Source organism: Chelonoidis abingdonii, chromosome 5 (assembly GCF_003597395.2).
Source record: "Chelonoidis abingdonii isolate Lonesome George chromosome 5, CheloAbing_2.0, whole genome shotgun sequence".
NCBI classification, from domain to species: domain Eukaryota; kingdom Metazoa; phylum Chordata; order Testudines; family Testudinidae; genus Chelonoidis; species Chelonoidis abingdonii.
Genome location: NC_133773.1, coordinates 23761056 through 23780186, shown reverse-complemented (window position 1 = coordinate 23780186; position 19131 = coordinate 23761056). Strand labels below are relative to the sequence as shown.

General features: G+C 37.3%; 1 protein-coding gene across 2 annotated transcripts in view; it reads right to left on the bottom strand.

Moving 5' to 3' along the window:
• The window catches only part of CCSER1 (coiled-coil serine rich protein 1), a 1157679-nt gene that overhangs the window by 207153 nt on the left and 931395 nt on the right, over positions 1-19131 (bottom strand). The window contains exon 10 of one of the 2 annotated variants that reach the window (XM_075066156.1): positions 1231-1276. The exons of the other annotated variant lie outside the window; for it this stretch is intronic. Within the exon in view, the coding sequence (XP_074922257.1) occupies positions 1231-1276 (46 nt within the window). The remainder of the gene's footprint in view (positions 1-1230; positions 1277-19131) is intronic. 2 annotated transcript variants of the gene reach the window in all.

The window sequence follows — 19131 nt, the reverse complement described above, 5'->3', positions numbered from 1 at the left end:
TAATAAAGAGGAAAGTGAAATACAGATTATTATTATTTTTATTATTTTGCAAGACCCACATTTGAGGACAAATGCTGTTTATTTTCCTATTGATTCACAGTTCAGCCTTGGTGAATTTATGCAAGCAACAAGTTTAGCATTGCCAACAGTGAAGGAAAGCGCTGTTCAACTTGGACTGAACTTAGTGGATAAGCCTGTAATGTCATATTAGGATGAATCTATTTGGCATTCAGTGCTGATGCAGTGCACAATAATGGTAATAATGCAATGCATTGCTGTTTATATGCATGTGGAACAAACTGATGTCTTTGAGATGGACATTTAGATAAGGGAAGGTAGAAGAGAGACAGAGATGGACTCAGGGAATGTAAAAAGTTTATATCTCAAAGTCTGATGGCTCTTTTGAGACTTCATATATTAATTTTTCATAGATCTCAATTGCAGAAATATGTTGTTATGGCAGACAGATTGTCAGAGAGATCATCTTGAACTAGAATGTAAGTCTCTCTTTTTCTACACTAGCAAAGGTGTTTAAAATATAGCTCAGCTAGCTTACTACTTCCTCCTGTTTCGGTAGGGCACTGAGGGAAGCTTTTAAGGTAGAGTGAATATTATCAATGTTAATGGGAAATTTTAAGTGAAGGAAGCAGAGATCTCACTAATGGACCCCACCTGCATAACTCACAGGTGACTGGTTTGTGCTCCAGATTGCTCAGAAGCAATGGTCCATATAGAATAACGCGGAACATACAGTATCATATACTCAGCACAAAGGTGTTTGATTTTGCATTTCTTAGTCTGTTTATAATCATGGCTGTTTTGGTTTTGTTTGCCTGACAGAGGAGAACCAGACACAGATATTAATATGTAGATCAGAGAAAAAACGTCATCCACAACCTCTGATGTTTGTATTCAATGATATGTTCAGGAGCTGAGCTGAGGTTACTGTCCTTACTCCCTCCAGACTTTGAGTCATTATGGGATTTTCTGCCCTTCTTGCAACTCTGTAGTGAACAGTGCAGCTCTAATTACAATGTGCTGGACACAAGACAAACAAGTAAGGAAAAAAGGGGCTATAGGTACCATTAGCTACAAACACTTTACAGGCAATATACAACACTGGTGATTGCATATTGACCTTAGGGCGTTTAGTCTAGATTGGCATGCCATGCTACAGCACATGAACACATATTCATCTTTACAACACAGAGCGGAATTTAAGAGACTCACATAATTGCCTGCGAGAAGGTACAGGAGCACTTCCATAAGCTGTGCCCTGTAAATAAAACACATTTTTTTTTTTGGAGCAAGGCATGTCAGGATTAACAGTAGCAAATGAAAAAAAATGACAGGACATGAAGAAAATGAAGGCAAGTGAAACAAAATAAAAAGAGACTTGTTAGATAAAGTAGCTTCTTATTACTGAAGAAGTGCTGTTCCTATTTTCAGAGAAACATAAATTATAATAGAGAAGGTTCTATGAGTAATCCACCCATCAACAGACACAATGAGCCAAAAACAGAAAAAAAAATTACAGTGTAAGACAGGCACATTCAAACTTGTCAAATTAAGTTTGATGAAAAGTAGAACACAAAGTATATATTAATGTGGCCTTTCTAAAAAAAAAAAATCGGTTCAGTTACATCAGTTTCTTAACTTATTCAGTCACTGTTTGAAAGTACAGTATATTTTAAATCAATACCAGCGTCACTGCAGTACACTTTGTTTCCTGTCACTCCCTCATCACTTTCCCTCTAAAATTATTTAACAAGTTTTCTGTGAATCAGTTTGATGAAAGCTGAACCACTAGCTGATAGGAAGTTGCTTTATTAAATCCTTAATCAATAGATACCATAATTCTTTCAATAGATAGACAATTATATCCTGCATGTATTATGCTGGTAATTGCGCTGTAGCTCTGAATCACAGCCTATCCGTTGTTCTGTTTACAGAAAAAAGCTATGAATCAAATGCCAAGTGTGTCACCTCTGTGGTGTTTAGCACGAAATGTGTAAGATAATAGCAATGGCTTGCAGAGAAAAAGATAAGGTAAATATAGATTCCTATGGGATCAACACATAGTATATAGACAAATAGTTGTGTAAAAAAAGTTTGGCCAATTACTTTACCTGAGATTCACATAGCTGTTGGAATTTGTTTCATGGGATCATTTTATTTTGCAGAGTTTGTAAAATTCAGGCTGTAGCGTGGAAAGCACATGTTGTATGAATTACATAGGTACCTTCCTAACATCCCTCCTGTCCAAATAACTAATTCTTTCCCTTATCACAAATATTATTTGCTTTCCCAAACCTGAAGAAGAGCTCTGTATAAGCTCAAAACTTTGTCTCTTTGACCAACATAAGTTGGTCCAATAAAAGACATTACCTCACCCACCTTCTCATTCCAATATCCTGGGCCCAACACAGCTGCAACAACACTGCATACTTATTTGTCACTTTGGCTACATGACTGCACAGCCGAGGCTACTGCTGCAAACCATGGTCCAAATATACCAAGTGTAATTCTTTCCAAGTCATTTGGCCCAACGTGCCTGAAGCTTGTCACTTCACACTGACTATGTCACTGAGGTTTTGGGAATACTGAAAATACTGAGGTAACATATATATATTTAATTCAAAACTAGAAAGTTTTCTAATGGCAAGCACTCTTTGAAGACATGGGAAACATCCTGGCATCTCTATTCTTCCTGTTGTGTGCCACTATGAGAACAAAACAGACAGAAAGTTACCTTTGCTTCATACATCTTCCTGCTGACTTTTGTGAATCCCATTCTTTAGGCACCTATCTCCCTCCATTTATTGTAGAGGAATCCTAAACCCTTAACAAAGACTTTGTGAATCCCAGGGATTTTTTAAGTGTCTAAAGTTTAGATGTTGTGATGCTAAGTGTGCTTAAGGCCCGTTGTGAATGTAGCCAGCCATCTTTTCAGTGAAACTTAAAAAGGAGGCCCTGACTCTTTATAATTATAAACTGCGTAGCAGTTTTGCCAAGAGTAAGGATATATTAACTCTGATGTTCTACCTAGATTCTAAATAGGGTATATATATTCCTTCCTACCTAATTTTCGCCTACAGTTTCAATTAGAAGACTCCTGAAAACTATCTTAAACTGGCCCCATGCTGCTGCCTGCTGACCAACAGCTACTGCATCCCATCCACAAAGAGGCTCGATTTAAATGGTGGCTGAAGTGACCAAGTTTGTGAAGTGCCCTGGGATCCTTGGGGCTACTGGGTGCTATATAAGTAAAATATATTAGTATTGATAATCTAAAAGTACATAAACATTCCAGATGAGTGCTGGCCTTCTTGTTCCTAAATTAATGATTCATGAAGTCAAAACAATCTTCTTATATTGCTGTGAGACTACACTTTCTCCATCTTTCTGCTGCATGGATTTAGTTAAGAGGGAACACCAAGAGAATAGTGTCTCTCAGACTATTGTGTGCTGTATAATAAAAGGTTTGGATCGGTGATATATTTATCTTCTTGCTCATTATTCAAGGGTTAAAAGTAGGGCACTTCTAAACGTACCATGAGACGATCACACATTTTAAATGGATTTAACTTCTTTCTGTATATATCAGGGTACTCCCACAACATGCTACGGGTACCGAATGAAGATGCATCACAAAGGGAAAGGGAATGTTATGCAGAGTTTGCACGCTGAGAGCTCTATAGAGCTGACCTGTCATGTACTGGTTTCTGCATACTTATGCTACAGACCGCTACAGGAAAGGACTGAATCTGCTACAAAATTTGTGATGTTATCACTCGCCAGTGGCTGGTTTATGAAGTCCTTTACTCTTGGCAGCTAATGGGAAATCTCCAATATTTTAGGCAGCAGAAATCTGTGAGTTAGGAAGAGACACAGATACGTTTTTATTCACCACTCTAACATTGACAGTTCTTCTCTGCTTTAATGAGGAGCATCAAGATGTCAACCCTTTGAATCGAGAAGGAAAAGGTACAATTATAAAGGAGGAGAATACACTGAACATGAAAGATACTTGGGAAACCAAAATGAAAAGCAGAGGAGCCTAAAAAAGAGAAACTGTTAGAAGTCCTGAGACAACAAATATTTGGATCTTCCCCGATGCTAATAACGGGAAAGGGCTGATGGGAGTTTATGCACACCTAGCTACATCACCTTTCCACATACATTTTAAAAAATCTCTTATTAAAAGAGTAGCTTTCGTGAGCTGGGAAACAGGAGCTTTGTTGTTACTATGGAGAAAGTGCTGCAAGTACGGTAAACGAGGTGCGGTGCTACCAACATAACCAGACTGTCTTTTAAGAGGAGGAAGGAGGAATGAGAGAAAGGAGGAAGATGCCATTTATTTCAGTATATCTGTAAAAGGGTCAAAAAGCCATTGCAAATGTGTGACTGCAATAAACTTTAGTTCAATAAAACAGCCTGAGTGTTTTGCCAACACGTTACACTATTTGAAGTAGTCTTTACATATTTTAATTGTTATTATTAAACCCATAATTTTTTAAATATATTTTTGGAGCCTTGAAGCAAATCTCTCTTCTGTGAGAGAAGTCTCTCATATTTTAATGGCATAGTTTTCAGATGTGCTACGCAATTTCAACTCTCATTGACATGAAGGGAGCTATGGGTGTTCTGTACCTTTTAAGGCCATTTCTCTCTCTCTGTTACATAGAGATATAACCACTCATACTTTTGCTCATACTATTTTGCAGTGTATTAGTTTTTTCTTGCGGTTTATTTCTGCTAAAAAAAAAAAAAAAAAAAAAAAAAGACCCGGAGACCATTGCACTTTCCAGCTTGTTTTCAAAAGGAAAAAAACCAAGATGTAAACCTTGATGAAGTTAAAATATAGGAGAGGAAAATGAATTCATAATCTCAGGCTCACTGTGCACACTGATTTCTGTATTGGTAACTTTAATTATAATCTATTATAATTCTAGAGTGTGAAATCAGCACTCTCATTATCTGTGAGCACCTATAACCAGCAAAAGAAGCTAGAGTAACAGTATGAGAACACAGTGGCAGACTTCATAATAGCTTTAGAAGTGAGGCACCAGTTTTTTATCCTACTTGCTTCAGGAACATGGTCAATTGTTTCAATTTAGGAACAATTAAATGGAGCAGTCTTTTATAATAACTAATTTCACTCCAGAATTAGTGAAAACTTGGAATATATGGAAGACCATAGTCCTGATTCTGACCTGAGTTACTCTAGGCTAAATTTGAAGTCCATTGACTTCCATAGCTTTATTCTGGATCTACACTGGCATGAATGACATCAGAATCTATTGCAACGTCCATTGACAAATTCTCTATGGAATAAAAAAGTACCTCCATCTGATAGGGTTTCCCCCCTGTTGCAAGGACTTCTTTCTTTTCACTGACACCTGAAACTCATCCTACACTTGTAGTACCTCTCACTATTTATGCAGGAATGCTTGATTACCCAAGATAAGTCCAGAGTGAATGTGGATTTTATGCACCAAAGAAGCAAGTATGTTGTTGCTCTGTTTCTATTCATTCAGACAGACATTTCTAATTTCTTTTCACTGTAACTTTTAAAAATACAATCCAAATACGACAACCCTCAGTTCTTCTTGAAAACACTATCAATTTTTTAATATTTGCAAAGTGAAAATATGACATGATTCTCTTCAGAAGTCACAGTAACTATCCGCTAACACAGGGGTAGGCAACCTTTCAGAAGTGGTGTGCCAAGTCTTCATTTATTCACTCTAATTTAAGGCTTTGCGTGCCAGTAATACATTTTAACGTTTTTAGAAGGTCTTTTTCTATAGGTCTATAATATATAACTAAACTATTGTATGTAAAGTAAATAAGGTTTTTAAAATTTTTAAGAAGCTTGATTTAAAGTCAAATTAAAATGCAGAGCCCCCTAGACCGGTGGCTAGGACCCAGCCAGTGTGACTGCCACTGAAAATCAGCTCACATGCCATAGGTTGCCTATCCCTGCGCTAACAACTCCAGTGAAATCACCAAAGCAATTTGACTTGATTGCCACTATTATTTTATTTTCATGTGTTACCAAAATCAGTTTCTCCCATTTTTTAGAGTAATAATTTCAAACACCATCCAACCTAACCAACTGTGAGTGCAGCTCTTCTGGGATAGCAATAGCAAGGGAGCCTGAATGAAAAGAAGGATGCAAACTATTAAATAAAGGCAAAAAATCTAGCTGTATATTAGATTGCTGTTTGGAGTCTTTCAGTAAAAATACTTCAGCAGTCATACAAGTTTTCTCCATCCCTTTCAATCCCAATGTTATTATTTCATCTGTTATTAGCTCTATTATATATCGTGATTCATGTCCCAAGGGGTCACCTTCAGCAACTTCCAAGACTAAGCTCTGCAATATACAAACTTATCAAATCAATTCAGTTGAATTGAAGACCCTCCATGTAGCAGCAGTAGAAGTACACAAATAATACTGTCCCTTTTGTGTCACTTTCTCTGAGGAACATTTGTAAAGATGACAAAGGGCAAATCAGTATCTGAATTAAATAAAAGAAATCTCACTACCTATCCCATGAACACTTTTTTTATTTTTTTTTTTACACAATAAGTATCCTAATTTCTGAGGGTACAAACCCACTGATTACACAATTAATAGGAGAGTTATAAAAAATAAAAGATAACATGTAGTAGGCACAGGATGTAGTAGGAGGAATTCTTCTTATATGAGAGGTATTTAAAATGTGGATCCATTAAAAAATACCTATTTCTCATGGCGGAAATGGGAAAGATACCTCTGTACAGCACAACCCACTAGTTCTTTAAGATAAAAAGGGATAATCTTAAAACCGATAAACAGTATTTAACTTGTAGCTATTGCCACATGTGAAATATTCTCGTGCTGAACTGATGAAACCTCATGGGAACTTTGGAAACTGACCAGTGTGTCATTTGACAGATTCTGCTGATGGAATGACAACTGTGAATTCCAATACCTTTTCTATCTGTGTTATGAACTACTGAGTTGCTGAAAATAATTTTTGTCAATACATGATAGCAAAACATCTATTAATATATAGAATTTCAATACCAGGAGACGGTAAAGGCTTGTTGGATCCCTGAACCCATTCCCCTGCATGGACAGGATATGTTGTTCTATTACATTAAAGTTCAGACTTCTTGTTCTAGCCTCTGGGACACTTCACATTTCCATGCACTATCGTTTTCTGCTCATCTTTTTTTGTACTACCCCTCCACTCTACCAACACCAGTCATAGCCACAGCACCCCATTTGTCTGCTACTCACACAGCTATCTCCATGCTTTCTTACCACTGTTCTTTATCCACAGAAGAGTCACTTGGTTTGGCCCATATTACTTTCTCATCCAAATCCCTCACTTAAAACTATTTCTACCACTATGCCTACAAGAAATTACTCAATTAACAGTGGGTAGGACGAGGGGCAATTGGCGATTGTCTGCTTGAATTTAAATAATATATGAACTAACAGACATGTCAAGTTTCACCTCAACCACATTGCTTACTACAACCCTTTACCACCAACCTTCATCTGTTTGTCTTTTTATTATGAAAAGCTCTTCATAACAGGCACAAAGTCTTCCTATTTGTTTGCACAGTATATAGCATGTTTCAAGAGTATAATTATTATTATATTATAGTAAATGATACATTGCTCAACACTGATAGAAATCAGGTAAGGGAGAATTTGAGAGACTCATTTTTAAAATGGTGGAGGGGGAATTGGATATGCTACTACAATTATTTTGAAAAGGATCAGTGGCAATCCAGAGAATAGATAATTTATAGTTAGGGGCACTTTGGCTAGCTGGATATAAGCACCCAGCTGGCTACCCGTAGTTTCTGCTGTAGTTAATCCAGCTGTGAGTTGGATATACTTTGTAGTTCAAAGAATTAGGCTTTTTGCCAACAAGAATCAGGTAAAATCGTGCAATCAGAAGGGAAATACTTACTTCTATGGAACATCCACCTCCTGTTTTGCTTATTTTCATTTTATTTTATTTTAATATGAAAGTAAACCACTATTTTTGCAGAGACAAAACTGTTGACAGTCTATGGGTTGATGAAATGTTTATGGTTCATGCACAGATTGGAATGTTATAGAGTTTTAACAGTGGACCTGTGTTCTCATCAGACCCTTTTTTCTGAATCAAAATTAAATGTCACAGCAGTACACAAGAAATATACTGTGGAGCCCCTGGTTTAAATATCAGCACAAAAGGGGACTTTTTAGAAAAAAAAATGTTGTGAATGGCAGCTATAATTTTCAAAGTAAATATTTTAATCTTTTAGTGAACAATATTTTTAATTTCAGTGGAGTTAGGAAATCAGATTCTTTGTATCCACTTGCAACTAATTATTATTATCCAACTTTCTTATTCTCATGACAAAATTACTAATAAAGGGTACAAACTTGTGCATTTTTAGGTCCTCCTGTGAGGTGTTGAGCACTCTCAGCGCCTTTTGAAATAAAGGGTGCTCAGCAACTGTCAGGATTGGGCCCTAGGCAGAGAAATTGTTATTTTTATTATTTGTATTTCAGGAGCACTTAGAGGCCCCAATCAATATTAAGGTTCTATCTGCTATATGCACACAAAGGAAGAAAGAGTCTCTGCCCTGAAGAGCTTAAAGGCTAAATAGATAAGAAACACACAGAGTGGGAAGAAAAGGATACAACATGCAAGCAGAAAATTGGGATCTGAGACAGAAAGATTAATTCACTAGCTGAAGATCATCCTGGAATGCAGTGACACAGCCACGAACCGAACCCACATCTGCTGAATCTTAGTGCAATGACTTAACCAACTTCTTCTTTCTCCATCAGCAAATATTGAATTTCATTGTTTTCCAAGCTGCATAAGTGCCCCTTATTTTCCTCCTCAAAAATTGTTCTTGCTTCTCTATCTCTCTATTTCTTTCCAAGAGATGGGATTTGAAAGGGCTAAAACAGTTAGATTTAGTAAGCAATTGTTCACATCTAAGTCTCTTTTCAAACATTAGCTATGTTCAAAACCAGCCCAAATTATACTTTATGATCTCTTTTACACAAGCTGCTCATCACTTAGGTTCTTTTCCTCCCTGAGGTTTGAGAAAATACTGTGTGTTTTGCCTTAAACAGTGTAACAAGAAAAATATTTTGATTCTATAGTGGGTGGAATTACCAATATATAGCCTGCATACAACTCCCAAATATTTAAAGTTATGTGCAACAGCAGATGATAGAAAGGAAATGGCACATATTTCTTTACTTTTTTTGTGGGGGGGGCGTGTGTGAAAACTGTGCTTCAGTTGAGTAAAATTATTAATAGAAAATAGCCTCTAGAGAAAATTCAGCAACAGAGGCTATAGATATATTCAAATAGATCTGTTCCTCCTACAAATATCTTTCAAAGTAAAATTACAGCTCAATAAGGAAGACATATTTCCATCTTAAAGTTAGCAGTAAATATTTTACTAACAGTCTCTTGGCGCATTTTCAGCTCTGAAAGAAGACCGATTTGCATGCAATACTCAGCAATCTGCTGTCACAAATAAGTGAAAGAGTCTGAAAATATATTTTGACAGTACACTTTGAATTGGCAACCTCATGACGCCCAAACTATCATTACTATTTTCCATTGAGTTCACTAGGCTATGGATCAGGCCCTTAAAGGCCCATGTGGGATAAAAGCAGAAACCACTGCTCTTTAAGCTTAATCCCTCCTAAACTTTACTGATTAAATGACCTTTATTTGGGAACTGGATATTTCTTTGGTCTTACTCACTAGCACCAATCTATTTAAGCTCCTTGGGAGGAAAATGTGCTTGCGAGTAGGTCTTGATGTTCTGTATGTTTCAGCATCTGCTGAAATACTGTCTTTCTATTTCAACAACTATTTGAAAATAGAATGGAAACGTGAAATGCAAAATCCTAAAGCAGAAGTTGCACTCTGCTCATTTATACTGGTGACATGATGATGTATTAACTGCAGAATCACCATGCGATGAGGCCCCAGATGTTTTATGACCTCTCAGGGTATCTCTATATTCCACACTCCTTATGGCAGTGTGTAGAGGACACACATTGCATGCCCCCCTAGCACGAGTATGAACAGCAGCATAGACAATGAGGCACTGCTCAGGTGAGTAAAATAAGATGACATACCTGAACCTCAGGGTGTATACCCTACAGGGCTCTCTACACACACTCTACAGACCCTACTTGGCTCTCTACACAGTGTAGTGGCCCCCCATCTACACTGGTATCTTTAGCAATGCAGTGTCCCCACTGCCAGAGTCTTTCCTCACCACAGTGAAAGAGTCCAGCTGCAGCAGGAAAAGGCTCTGGCAGAGGGATGTGGCACAGAAAGGCTCCAGCAACTTTCTGTCTCCCCTAGTCAGAGCATTGACTGCCTTGTGTAGCTACATACTGCAGTGTGGACATAGCCTGCTCTCCGCTGCAGCATGTAGCTACTTGTGTAATGCCAATACCCTATCTGCCACCACCAGTGTAGATTAGACCTCAGAAAGTACATCTATACTGTAATAAAGACCTGCAGCATGGCCCCTTCCACCTCATAGGGTCTCACTGCTTGAGCTCAAGCTTGAATGTTTACTCTGCAATTTTATAGCCCCATGGCCCAAGTCAGCTGACCTGGGCTCTAAGACTTGGCCCTGTGGGTCTCCTATTGCAGTGTAGAGGTACCATAAGTAACTTAACTCAAGAAAATAGAGTTTACACATCATCTCTTGTACCCAAATTCCTTCAACAGCTTGATTTCAGGATCCATTTAAAAATGCCCCTAATTTTAAAGCCCTTCATGAATTTGATCCAACCGATCTCTCAGTGCACATTGGGTCTGATTCCCCTCTCACTCACAGCAGCTTAACTCCAGTGTAACACCATTCATATCACTACGTTTATCTCTGACTGACAGCTACGTATGGAAGAGAAACCAGAATTAGACCCCTGGTCATTCTCTACATCCCATTCTACCCGTTTCACATGTCTAGTTCTAGTCTGATTTCCATCCCTTCACACAAGCTTGTCACTCCTGGTAGAAGAACCTTTTCCTGCCATCTGCTCTTGTCTTCCTGCATTCTTCACTTTTGCACTCCATTTCATATGAATCTCATCTAAAACATATTTTCTCACTTATCTGTACTTCTTAATTTCTCCCTTCTGTGCTATTTATTATTTAACTGTACAACTGTATTACGTAACTCTCTAAGCCACTTTTGTTACTACTTTGATGTACGAAAAATACCATACAACATAAAGTTGTGTTGTGTTACATGGCATATCAGGATAGCTTATATTTTCACAAAGGCAACTCCGGAGTTAATTCCTGTTGAAGTATTATACCTAATATACTATTAAGTTAGTACTATGTATAGTGAATTAAAATATTGCAAGTATTAATACCACAGCTATTTCAGGGTGTCAAATACAAAAATATCTAAGGCAGAGAATATGTTAAGGGAAACGTACAGATTACCTGTGTGAAATCCTGGCCCTATAGAAGTCAGTGGAATTTTGCAAGAGGGGCAGACAGAACAGGCTATGCAGATTTCATCACAATTATCATCAGACTCTGGCTGACCCAAACACCTATTGGAATAACAACATGTTTCTTCACAGTCACTTGGATATTTTGCTTTTTCTGAAGTGTTTATGCATCATGTCTACATCTGTTTGGCCCTGAATGCTTGCATGTGTATCTGATACATTTTAGCGTTATGGCGTGATCTTCCAGATTTGATGGACATCTCTCTTCTGAAGAAAGATGCCCTACAGAAGAGCATCATAGTGAGCCTGATCCACTTTCTGTTGAAGTCATTGGGAAGATTTCCTATTGTCTTTAGAGGAAGATGGACTGGACCCAAGGTATACAATGTACATTGACTGAAAAGAAGTGAGCCTACTTGTTAAAGTTTTTTTTTAATATTATATATGTATACACAGAAAGACTCTCTCTGTATGTATATGTTTGAAACTTAATTCATTTCCCCAGCATATGAATGTATATGCACATACCCAAAAGACATATTGACAGATAAATACAGATCAAAACCAAAGTATCTATATCTATATATAGATTTATACATGGCTAGATCTAGATCTAGCACTAGCAAATGTTTGGGGGAAATAAAGCTAAATGACTGGAGGCACTGATGCCTGTTTTAATTTATAGGCAGGGACGAATGCTTGAGGTTGTGTTTGTTGCTGCCCTTTCACCCCTACTACAATATGTCTGTCATCGCTCATTTAGCTGTAAGAAAACCCAATGCTTTAATTAAAATACAAACAACCCCCATATTTTTGCGATGGGAAGGGGAAACAAAAATAATCTGCCAGTGAACAGAATTCACAGGACTATTCAGTCATGGTAATGTGAACAAATGGAATACAACAGTTTGATAGCTCTCTAATGGGGTGGGGGGTGGGAGGTTAGAAATTCTCTCTCTCACGCACACATGCCCACAAAGTACATTAAGATAATACAAATTTATGGTTATCCATAGCATATTAAAATACTGGTTCATCAAATCAATAGACAGTTGCCAGCAGCAGCCTATACCTGAAGTTTTCAAGGGAGGCAAACACTCTGACTTTTTGCATGGTGATCTTTATGGCTTGAAGCATGAAATTCGATTATCCCTGTATAAATCACTGCAAATGCAGTTTTCATTATGGGCCTGATCTAAAGCCCTTGGAAGTCAATAGGAATCTTTCTATTCATTCCAGTGGGCTTTGGATCAGGCCCTAAATTATTCTTCTGCTTTGCAAATCCAGAAATAGTATTTAACTCTATGACTGTTAAGTCTGACTTACATCCAAGATTTTCATAACATGTCTAACCCATGCCATTCTAATGGTATCAAGTGTTTTAGGTTAATTTCTTTTTACATGGTGTTTAGAAGACAAAATAAAACAAAACAAAACAAAAACAACAACCCCCAAACTACCACCATTTCAACAATTACATCCCTAAAGAAAATGAATGAGTCATTAAAGGCCCAGTGCTGCAAGGGACTAAGGGCCCTCAGCTCAACAGAAGCAGAGGGTGCTCAGTATACTGCAGGATCAAACAGCACTAGGCCCAAGTTATAGACCACAGATATGACAGACAGGGGCTCTCTTCACAAAAATTCCTTGTGGCAAGTATTTACTGCACATCACCATCAAGCCTTTTTTCTAAACTGGATAACAGTCTGATCTAGCACCCACTGAACTCAATGTACTGACAAGTTATAAATTATAAATAGAGATGGGCTGGAATGCTACATCTAAATACCTGTGAACTCTGGGGAAGTCTGTGCAGAGCTAAATTTTGCAAATCATGCTCCTCTCTCTTAAGCTTAAATCCACACTAGAGATGTAAGACATTTAAAATTTGTCCAAAGATGAAGTGTATTAAAATCATAGGTATCTCTTGCGATGCCCTTTATTCTTCCAGAGCTGCTAAGAAACAGTTTGTTAACTCTGAGAGGAAATACAGAGGGATATATAAGAATCCCATAGTGAAATAAGGAGTGTTTAATTAAGTTATTCTAAAAATCAGAAGCAGTTAATTTCACAGAAGATGTCTGCTGGATGTACTGTATTTGTATCTCAGGTGTGTATACAAATCAAATTCATAGACTTTTTGGGTGCCTTATTGGTTAATGAAACTAATTTGATAGCTCAATTAGAGGAGTTGAATGATCTTCTGGGAGAAAAAAAAAAAGCAGACCTGTAAAAATAAATTTAGATTATTATAGAACAAGATGAGAGGGAAGACTGATCAACTTGCCGGGGAAGGGTTAACAACAGGATATGGAGTCTTTCAGATGCAGATCACTAAACAAAACCTGGACCAGGTCATTCCCATCTGATAACTGTTTGATGGCCTTCATGAAATGAGTTAGTGTTCTCTGTCCTGTTCCTTACAGGCAGATGTCCACATCACAAAAACACACCATGGCAGCTGGCTCAAATTATAGTGCCTTGTTTATAGCGTCAACAGAGAGCAAACTTTGAATGGGCATCAGCTGCTCTCGGATGCCTACAGCTAGGACAGTACTGAAGCACATAGGCAGAGAGGTACAGGAAAAAACATCACTGCTAACCTGTACAGTGTTCAAATGGAGGACTTTGTTCTCTAGTGTTCTTAATTTAAAAAGCAATTTTTAACAATCAACATAAAAAGCTCGATTCTACTAATTGGAATATTTGATCCATCCTTATTGTAGCAGTGTTGCCAATTCTGTTATACAACAAGTCTGATTCTATTTGATGTTCTACTTAAAATCTCCAGTTCTTGGAGACAAGTGATTATGTGTGCCTTTACGCTTTCACTTCAAAAAAGATGTTTCTATCTCTCACTGGTGGAGGAAAGCATGGCGGAGGGGCACCCTCAAATCTCAAAACCAGAAGGCAAATTAATAGAATCCAAATTTTATTTATTAAAATATCATGAATGTTAGGGGGCCTGACTCATAATATTTTTTTAACATTTGGGGTTGGTGGTACTGTATATGCCACAATAAAAGACAGGAGTTTACACAGTGTAAACTGTATCCCTAATCAGGTTCATGTTTCATCTGTTCCTTTATACACCTCCTATATATATGTGTATATAATATACATGTGTGTGTATCTCTCTTTCTCTCTATTTATTTCATTACTTTGGGTTAATTTGGTTCATATTAGCTTGTGCAGTATAGGTTTTGGTTTTTGAGGTATATTCTTGACATGACGTCTTTAACACAGGCTGTCCCTTATCCTTCCACTGAAACCCCTTCAGCACACTGTTTAAATAGCACATTAGCTGTTGTGAGAGGTCACTGAAAAGAAAAACAAAAAAACCTCACATATGGCTGCAGGGGATTGTTCCATTGGCTATTTGGTGTTACTGTCTGGATACATTTCTTGGTACTAGATGTTGTGCTAACTTCAGTGGTGAGGCTTGGCTTCCTTTCAGGGCACAATCTCTCTATTCCTGTCACTACTGTTCCTTTGAGACATTCATCTAAAAATAATCAGAAGACAGTTATTTTTTCCCACCCCTTTACATACTCATTTCAACACCAGTTGCAGGGAGTTCACTACAAGAATACACTATGAATATGACTCAGCCTCTTAGCCTTGGTCTGAACCACACGATTTGGCATCCTGTTAGTGAGCTTTTCTCTAACAATGAAATTGTGTAGGCTTCTGCATGGCTCACACATCATTTGGTGCTACAATATCCATTTTCTGTCAAGTGAAAATGTCAATCTTTTTTTCTCCCAGGAATTTTAGTACCACTTGCCATGTCACAATTCATGCAAAAAGCACCTTTAGATGCCACATAACTGTACTGTGATAGGATACCTGGTTCTATGACCATTCATCGAGAGTGCTAACTAAACCTGGCAACTAGATCGAGACAAAAAGTGATTAGGGACACAGAGGTACTAAAGAGAGAAATTTGAGGAACAGCCAAGCTGAGGATGAAGACCAGGGCTAATACTCATGTTTGTTATTATTTAAGTTTACAGTAATTCCAAACTCCAGGAAGGGGTAAGGATGGACAATATCTATGGTGTGTGCAATGTGTTAGGAGCCGAGGGGAGGACACCATCTCTTATCATCACATTTCCAAACCATGTAATAAGTGAACCAGTCCTAATCAAATGAGCATTGACTCAGTCTCCAAACATAAAATCAAAGTTCTGCTGAAGGGAAAAAAATATTGGTAACCTTCAAACCTGGGACTTAAATAATATATTTCATATCTAGCTTCCAGCCTAATTTTGTATAAAGAGTTTTATGGAAGCAGTCAAGCTTTGAGGTCTTTGTGCCAATTGAAATTTTTTAAATTTGCCACTCACTGGTAACAAACTAGCCTCAGAAAGGAGGCAGCAGAATAAGGGAAAGGAAACAGATTAAAAAGGGAATCTCTAATCATGGCAGTCATCTCAAATGCAACACAAAACAGGGTATACTCTAGCTGGCTGGCAGACACAGACACAGACACAGACACAGACAGACACAGACACACACACACTTAGAGAGGGGCCAGGCACTCTCTTTTATTGGTCTAAGAGATACCTTGAAGATGACAGCAAGAAACAATGATCTGTGAATATGCCAGTTTATTTTACATATTGACTTTTCTTTGGAGCTGAGAAATGTACAGTCACTGAAGTGGCACAGAACAGGGAAGCATGAGCGAGGGACAACTATTAAGAATTCATAATGACAAACAAAACTACTTCTAAGAGAGCAGTTGTAAAGTAATGACATACATTTTTTCCATTTGTTTTTCCCCCTTCAGAGAACACCTAATACAGAAAGAGAGAGAGACTACTAAGGGCATCAATTCTTGAAAGCACAAGTACTACAAATAATTCTAATAGCCTTTTAATTTCTTCTCTCATTTTTGGTATTTCTTCCTTCCCACATTCTAAAGGAAATTTGAGTGAAGATGGAAAGGAAGAAAAATATCTTCCTCTTCAATACTCTACCTGTGTTAGCGCTCAGACAATATACCTCAAAATGCCCAAAGATGATAATAAATAAATACACAATAATTAATAAGCAGTACTACCTTGTCAAAGTACTCATGTCATTGCACAAAGAATTATAATACAATGATGAAACTCAAATATAAATATTATAAATGCAAAAAAGTGTTCTAAAAAGTGCCAAATTGTGGCTGATAATTTATACTATATTGAGACATTATGGCCCCAATTCAAGAAAGTACTTAAACATGTGAACAGACAGGCTTAATTGAAACAAGGGCCCATGTCACTGACAAGGTCTGGGTTACTGGTCACAAAGAATCTTATTCAAAAGTGATAAATAATCAGCACTTTGGTGGAGCATGATCCTTCATTATTTTGATATGCTTTTGTATAACTAAATTATACTGGGAAGAAGCTGGACAAAAAATTAATTTGGCCAGGCAGAGAACTATTAGTGTTGTGTATTCAGGCAATCTGAGACTAGCCTTTGGTTCATTCAAACACAGCTAATACTTAGTTATTGTGAAAAAGAGGGGAACAGACAATTTCAAGTAAGGGACCTATCAAGGGTAGAAAGTTCTAACAAATTGGGGGTCAGAAGAGAAACAAATCACCGACAGAACAGCCTAAAGATGCTGTTCTTCTCAAAAGAGATTTGACAGGGGATCCTGCCAATAACACAGGGGTTTAAAAAGGGTTTAAAAAAGAAGATTGAAGTAGACAAAATGGAGGCATGCTGAGTTGGGTGATGCTACACTTGACAGGAAAGTCAGAAAAAGAGCAAGGTCTCATACTATAAGACCGTATTCTTAGACATCGCCTGTTCCAAATGTTGTTGTGATTTAGTGATCTGGGATAATGCCATTGTGTTCATTTCTTGTTTATGTTCTAAGACAGAATTTCATTTGAGTCCAGATGTCAGAAGTGAAAGGTTAACGTACTAACTCACCTACCACCTACATGCTTACCATTTTGATGAAACATTAAACATCCCTAATTTGAATAGCAGTGTGTTTAGCTGAGTTAGTGCCAGTTACAATGTGCCAAAACCAATTAGTGAATAAAGATGCTGCCATAGCAATGGGAACTAATCTTCCAATTAGTAATAATTGCTGAAACACCTGCCATAAAAAATACATTCAGAACGGTGGTCCCTGAAACAAAGTTCTGTTTAAAGTTATTCAACTGACCTTTACTAGGGGGGAAAAAATAAAGACAATTATTGCAAATAGACAAAATACATTTTTTAAAGGGAGCTCCAAAAACATATCCTAAGATCTTAAACTAATTAGCTATACTGTGCTCTGAGTTGCCAAGGGAAGAGAACTCCAGATGGCAGTTAGTTACAATAAAAAGCATGTACAGTAAGTGCAACACTGGAATACCAGCTGTAAAACTGTGAACTGGTCTGATTTGCCAAAACTAAAGGCTGCAGAATAAGCAGAGCAGGATAATAATGCATAAGAAGCAAGAACTAACATCCTATTTAAAGTAAGAGAATTACATTGCTATAGGGGTAGGTACAAGGGTTTGAATAAAATAAGAATCCTCACCAAACTTGAGTTGAATCTTTTTGATGTTTGCAAATAACTGGTTAACTTCTTAACTTTTAATTTTTATATATCTTTATACTGACTGGGTCCAACCGAGGCTGGAAATGAGAGTTTTCAATTTGTTCTGTAAAGCAGCTAGCACATTTTTGGTCTCTTCTTGTGGTATTCCCAGCCCAGCCACAAGCCGAAAGTTTCAAAAATGTTATGGGACATGCTGAATTCTTTGTCACAAAGTCTTTAAATTGAGATTGGATATTTTAGTAGAAACTATACTAGAGCTCAACAGAAATGATGGGCCTGATGCAGAAATTATTGGGTCAATTTCTATGGCCCATGTTACACTGAGTTTACATTAGATGATCATAATGATCACTTCTGTTTTTAAAATGCAAGAAGTCTTGAAAGGCAGCCTGTTCTCATGAGATTTCCAGCCTAATTTGCAGATTGAAGAACTTCAGACAGTTTGTGGAAGGAGGAAGAGACAATGGAGCCCTTTGTACTTATTAATATCACTATTGCTATCACTGTTTGTAGCAACATTTGTAGTGAAATGTACCACATATCAGACTATTATTTTTTTTGATGACAGGTGACAATGATGTACATGATCAACAGCCATATATTTCCTCTTTGTTTTATAGGACTTGCTTCATTTCAAGTTTTCAGACATTTCCACCCCAAATTGGGAAGCACAGTAAAATATTTATCTTCTTAAATTTTCTGGCTGATAATTCTAAAAACCAACATTGTAAACAACATTTTCCTACAAAAAATTCCATTTGCAACAGAAACCCATTTTGATGGGAAAAACATTCCATTGAAAAGTTTTACACATCTATCCATACATGACAAATGAGTGTACCTACCCGAGGACTGTATATTTTGTGTATATTCTAATCCAAGGGATATTTACCATGATGAACCTACAACAGGACACATTGATTTGGATAAAAGTAGGCCACAATGAGCAGAGAGGGAAACAATTTTCAGTGTGGGTATGACTGTCCTGGAGACAGGGATGAAGCACAAAAAGGTGAAATCCATCATACTAACAAGGCCAACATTGTAAAAAGTG